At 42.2% G+C, this 6,000-nt stretch overlaps 1 protein-coding gene across 1 annotated transcript in view; it reads left to right on the top strand.

Annotated features, from left to right (window-relative positions):
* Positions 1-510: 510 nt before the first annotated feature.
* LOC149460747 (uncharacterized) overlaps positions 511-6,000 on the top strand; it is a 159,673-nt gene continuing 154,183 nt past the window's right edge. Inside the window, exons 1-3 of the mRNA XM_089679231.1 lie at positions 511-762; positions 843-1,049; positions 1,158-1,305. Coding sequence (XP_089535357.1) covers positions 511-762; positions 843-1,049; positions 1,158-1,305 — 607 coding nt within the window. The remainder of the gene's footprint in view (positions 763-842; positions 1,050-1,157; positions 1,306-6,000) is intronic.

Below are 6,000 nucleotides of genomic sequence, written 5' to 3'. Positions count from 1 at the left end.
ATGGAGCTGCTGACAGGAGAGGTGAGCGGTGCCGGGAATTCTGGGACATTCTCCAGTAACAGACAAGGGATGTGTCTGGATGGTGACTGTATCATTGTGTGTGTCAGGTTCCTATAAGGTGTCAGGGTGTCACTGTCTATTTCTCCATGGAGGAGTGGGAGTATTTAGAAGGACACAAGGATCTCTACAAGGACGTCATGATGGACAATCAGCCGCCCCTCACATCACCGGGTAAGAGGAGACTTTATTGTAAAGGAGAGAGCAGTACGGAGGATCCACCTAGATCCCCCATCATCTGATAAACACATAGAAACAATGGATTCAGTCAGTGTGTGTGTTTCCTACAGATGGATCCAGTCATGGGAACCCACCAGAGAGATGTCCCCGTCCTCTGTATTCCCGGGATTCCACACAGGAAGGTCACACCATCCCTCACCATCATCAGGTAGATGAGGAACAATCACTAATAGTATCATTAGGATCTGTACATTATCTGCATTGTTACCATTGATGTCATTTTTATTATATATTCAGAGTGGAAACTTGAGAGATTCTGAAGTTGAGGTTAAAGAAGAGATAAAAGAGGAGGAGGATGAGGATGGGGTGATGAAGGAGTCAGAGATTCTAAAAGAACACAAAGATCTGTACCAGGACACCATGGTGGAGTCATCCAGCTACAGGAACCCACAAGACAGATGTCCCCGTCCTCTGTATTCCCGGGATTCCACACAGGAAGGTCACACCATCCCTCACCATCATCAGGTAGATGATTGACAATTATTGGTAGTTGTGATTTATACACAGCATGTTTGTTACAATGAATGTTTTATTATATCTTTCAGAGCGGAATCCTCGGGGATGATAATATTGATGTTAAAGAAGAGTATAAAGAGGAAGATGAGGAGTATGCAGTGATGGAGGAGTTTTCAGAAGGACACAAGGATATGATGGAGCCACCTAATACCAGGAACCCACCAGAGAGATGTCCCCGTCCTCTGTATTCTCGGGATTCCACACAGGCAGATCACACTATCCCTCACCATTGCAAGGTTGGTGGGATGGAGATCTAGAACATGGATTCATAGAGACAATGTGTGGAGCTTTTTATGTGACCTTATATTTTACAGATGATATTTTCTCTCATTTCCTTGATTTAGAGTGGAGATCCAATCGATATAGAATTTGAGGTTAAAGCAGAAGAAGAAGAAGAAGAGGCGTATGTGAGGGATGATCAGCAGTCTATGGAGGAGGATGGAATAACGGGGACATTTATAGAGGAGGACACTCCTACAGAGATCAGCACAGGTGGGTCATGAACACTAAATCCATTCCTCCACCCATACTGCTCACTGATTGGTCCAGAGTAGGGCGGGGACTGGGTGATATCAGCCTGTAATCCCCTGGTCACTTTCCTGAGCTGTGTTCCCCGTCCTGTATTCCTGGATTTCTCTCGGATAATCTTCCTTCTCTGTGCTGCAGACACAATTTATGTCTCTAGACTGGATTTATGGAGATTCTGGGGTTCAGCTGGCAGCAGAATGTTGATTTCTTACTAAAAGCATTGCGTAATGTAGGCACCCAGGACATGTGACTGGGGTCTTCTGCATTGTAAATCAAAGACAAATTCTCCTGCGCTCTAGGACTCAGACAGGTGGCGAATAGATGGAACCAGGCCTGGAGAAATCGTCCACCAATGCATAAAGGGCTGTGCAGCTCCAAAACAAGGCTGGGGAAGCCCGATCAATACTGCAGAATGAAATGAAAACGAGAAGCGCACCAACCTTGCACATTACCTCAGTAACCAAAATTTATTAATTGTAAAAAATATACTCACAAACAGCGAATTAAATCAGGCATATAAGTCCTCACAGGGACTTGAAGATAGCGTGAGTTCCATCAAGGGAATGGGTGTTCAGAATAGTTGACGCGTTTCGAACGCGTCAGTTATACTGAACACCCATTCCCTTGATGGGACTCACACTATCTTCAAGTCCCTGTGAGGACTTATATGCCTGATTTAATTCGCTGTTTGTGAGTATATTTTTTACAATTAATAAATTTTGGTTACTGAGGTAATGTGCAAGGTTGGTGCGCTTCTCGTTTTCATTTCATTCTGCAGTCTTCTGCCTTCTGCCTGACTCTTCCAGGGTACCTTCTCTTTTATCTGCTGGCTGTGCCGGGTGGAGGGATATGTCTGTAGTGTCTCAGACCCAAGTCACTGAGTGCAGTCTCAGGAGATGGGAAGCAGCGGTGTGCGACCTACATAGTTACATAGTTAGTCTGGCTGAAAAAAGACAGTCCATCTAGTTTAACGATTAAAAATAAAAGTTATAATCCGACACCCACAGTTGATCCACCAGAAGGCAAAAACCGAGCAAATCATGATCCAATCTGCTCGTGCAGGGGAAAAGATTTGTTCCTGACCCCCGAGAGTCAATCGGATATTCCCTGGATCAACTTTCCCTGTAAATGTTATATCCAGTTATATTCTGTGTATCCAAGAAAGAATCCAGGACTTTCCTACAGCAATCCCCCCTTATGTATTATACATGGAGATCATATTCCCCTTATGTATTATGCATGGAGATCATATCCCCCTTATGTATTATACATGGAGATCATATCCCCCCCTTATGTATTATACATGGAGAGCATATCCCCCCTTATGTATTATACATGGAGATCATATCCCCCTTATGTATTATACATGGTGATCATATCCCCCTTATGTATTATACATGGAGAGCATATCCCCCCTTATGTATTATACATGGAGATCACATCCCCCCTTATGTATTATACATGGAGATCATATCCCCCTTATGTATTATATATGGAGATCATATCCCCCCTTATGTATTATACATGGAGATCATATCCCCCCTTATGTATTATACATGGTGATCATATCTCCCCCTTATGTATTATACATGGAGATCATATCCCCCCTTTTGTATTATACATGGAGATCATATCCCCCCTTATGTATTATACATGGAGATCATATCCCCCCTTATGTATTATACATGGAGATCATATCCCCCTTATGTATTATACATGGAGATCATATCCCCCCTTATGTATTATACATGGAGATCATATCCCCCTTATGTATTATACATGGAGATCATATCCCCCCTTATGTATTATACATGGTGATCATATCCCCCTTATGTATTATACATGGAGAGCATATCCCCTCTTATGTATTATACATGGAGATCATATCCCCCCTTATGTATTATACATGGAGATCATATCCCCCCTTATGTATTATACATGGAGATCATATCCCCCCTTATGTATTATACATGTTATATGTATTATACATGGAGATCATATCCCCCTTATGTATTATATATGGAGATCATATCCCCCCTTATGTATTATACATGGAGATCATATCCCCCCTTATGTATTATACATGGTGATCATATCTCCCCCTTATGTATTATACATGGAGATCATATCCCCCCTTTTGTATTATACATGGAGATCATATCCCCCCCTTATGTATTATACATGGAGAGCATATCCCCCCTTATGTATTATACATGGAGATCATATCCCCCTTATGTATTATACATGGTGATCATATCCCCCTTATGTATTATACATGGAGATCATATCCCCCTTATGTATTATACATGGAGAGCATATCCCCTCTTATGTATTATACATGGAGATCATATCCCCCTTATGTATTATACATGGAGATCATATCCCCCCTTATGTATTATACATGGAGATCACATCCCCCCTTATGTATTATACATGGAGATCATATCCCCCTTATGTATTATATATGGAGATCATATCCCCCCTTATGTAGTATACATGGAGATCATATCCCCCCTTATGTATTATACATGGTGATCATATCTCCCCCTTATGTATTATACATGGAGCTCATATCCCCCCTTTTGTATTATACATGGAGATCATATCCCCCCTTATGTATTATACATGGAGATCATATCCCCCCCTTATGTATTATACATGGAGAGCATATCCCCCCTTATGTATTATACATGGAGATCATATCCCCCTTATGTATTATACATGGTGATCATATCCCCCTTATGTATTATACATGGAGATCATATCCCCCTTATGTATTATACATGGAGATCATATCCCCCCTTATGTATTATACATGGAGATCACATCCCCCCTTATGTATTATACATGGAGATCATATCCCCCTTATGTATTATATATGGAGATCATATCCCCCCTTATGTATTATACATGGAGATCATATCCCCCCTTATGTATTATACATGGAGATCATATCCCCCCTTATGTATTATACATGGAGATCATATCCCCCCTTTTGTATTATACATGGAGATCATATCCCCCCTTATGTATTATACATGGAGATCATATCCCCCTTATGTATTATACATGGAGATCATATCCCCCCTTATGTATTATACATGGAGATCATATCCCCCCTTATGTATTATACATGGAGATCATATCCCCCCTTATGTATTATACATGGTGATCATATCCCCCTTATGTATTATACATGGAGATCATATCCCCCCTTATGTATTATACATGGAGATCATATCCCCCCTTATGTATTATACATGGAGATCATATCCCCCCTTATGTATTATACATGGAGATCATATCCCCCTTATGTATTATACATGGAGATCATATCCCCCCTTATGTATTTTACATGGAGATCATATCCCCCTTATGTATTATACATGGAGATCATATCTCCCCTTATGTATTATACATGGAGATCATATCCCCCCTTATGTATTATACATGGAGATCATATCCCCCCTTATGTATTATACATGGAGATCATATCCCCCCCCTTATGTATTATACATGGTGATCATATCCCCCCCCTTATGTATTATACATGGAGATCATATCCCCCCTTATGTATTATACATGGAGATCATATCCCCCCCTTATGTATTATACATGGAGATCATATCCCCCCTTAATCTCCTCTTCTCAGTAGAGAATACATTCAGTTCCTCTAATCTTTCCTCATAGCTGATCTCCTCCATGCCTCGTATCAGTTTGGTTGCCCTTCTCTGTACTTCCTCCAGTTCCCCAATGTTTTTTTTGTGAATTGGAGCCCAAAACTGAACTGCATATTCCAGATGAGGTCTTACTATTAATTTGTACCGGGGGAGGGGGGGGATGATACCTCTCCTAATACAAGAGAGGATTTTGCTCGCTATAGAACCCGCAGCTTTGCATTGCATGCCATTAATAGGCTTGTGATCTACTAGAACCCCCAGATCCTTCTCCACCATGGACCCCCCCAGATTCTTCACCACTGGCCCCTACCCCTCCAGATCCTTCTCCACAATTTGCCCCCAGATCCTTTTGCACCATTGTCCCTCAGATCCTTCTCCACAATTGACTCCCCCAGATCCTTCTGCACAATTGACTCCCCCAGATCCTTCTCCACCATTGTCTATCAGATCCTTCTCCACCATTGACTCCCCCAGATCCTTCTCCACATTTGACCCCCCCAGATACTTTTCCACCATTGACCCCCCCAGATACTTTTCCACCATTGACCCCCCCCCAGTTGTACCCCCCTAGTAAGTGCAGAACCTTACATTTATCACCATTAACCCTCATTGGCCCCATAGTCCCCCAATTACACAGAGCATTGAGGTCGGCTTGTAAGTTGGAGACATCCTGTAAGGACGTTATTCCCCGGCACAGCTTGGTGTCATCTGCAAAGACTGGAATGGGATTTATAATCTCACACCCCATATTGTTTATATGTTGAAAAGTAAGGGTCCCAACACTGAACCCTGGGGTACCCCACTAATAACACTGAACCCTGGGGTACCCCACTAATAACACTGAACCCTGGGGTACCCCACTAATAACACTGAACCCTGGGGTACCCCACTAACACTGAACCTTGGAGTACCCCACTAATAACACTGAACCTTGGGGTACCTCACTAATAACACTGAACCTTGGGGTACCTCACTAATC

Source organism: Staurois parvus, unplaced genomic scaffold (genome assembly GCF_062004578.1).
Source record: "Staurois parvus isolate SC_StPar_1 unplaced genomic scaffold, SC_StPar_1.0 ptg000221l, whole genome shotgun sequence".
Lineage (NCBI taxonomy): Eukaryota > Metazoa > Chordata > Amphibia > Anura > Ranidae > Staurois > Staurois parvus.
This window is presented reverse-complemented; position numbering and strand designations above follow the sequence as displayed.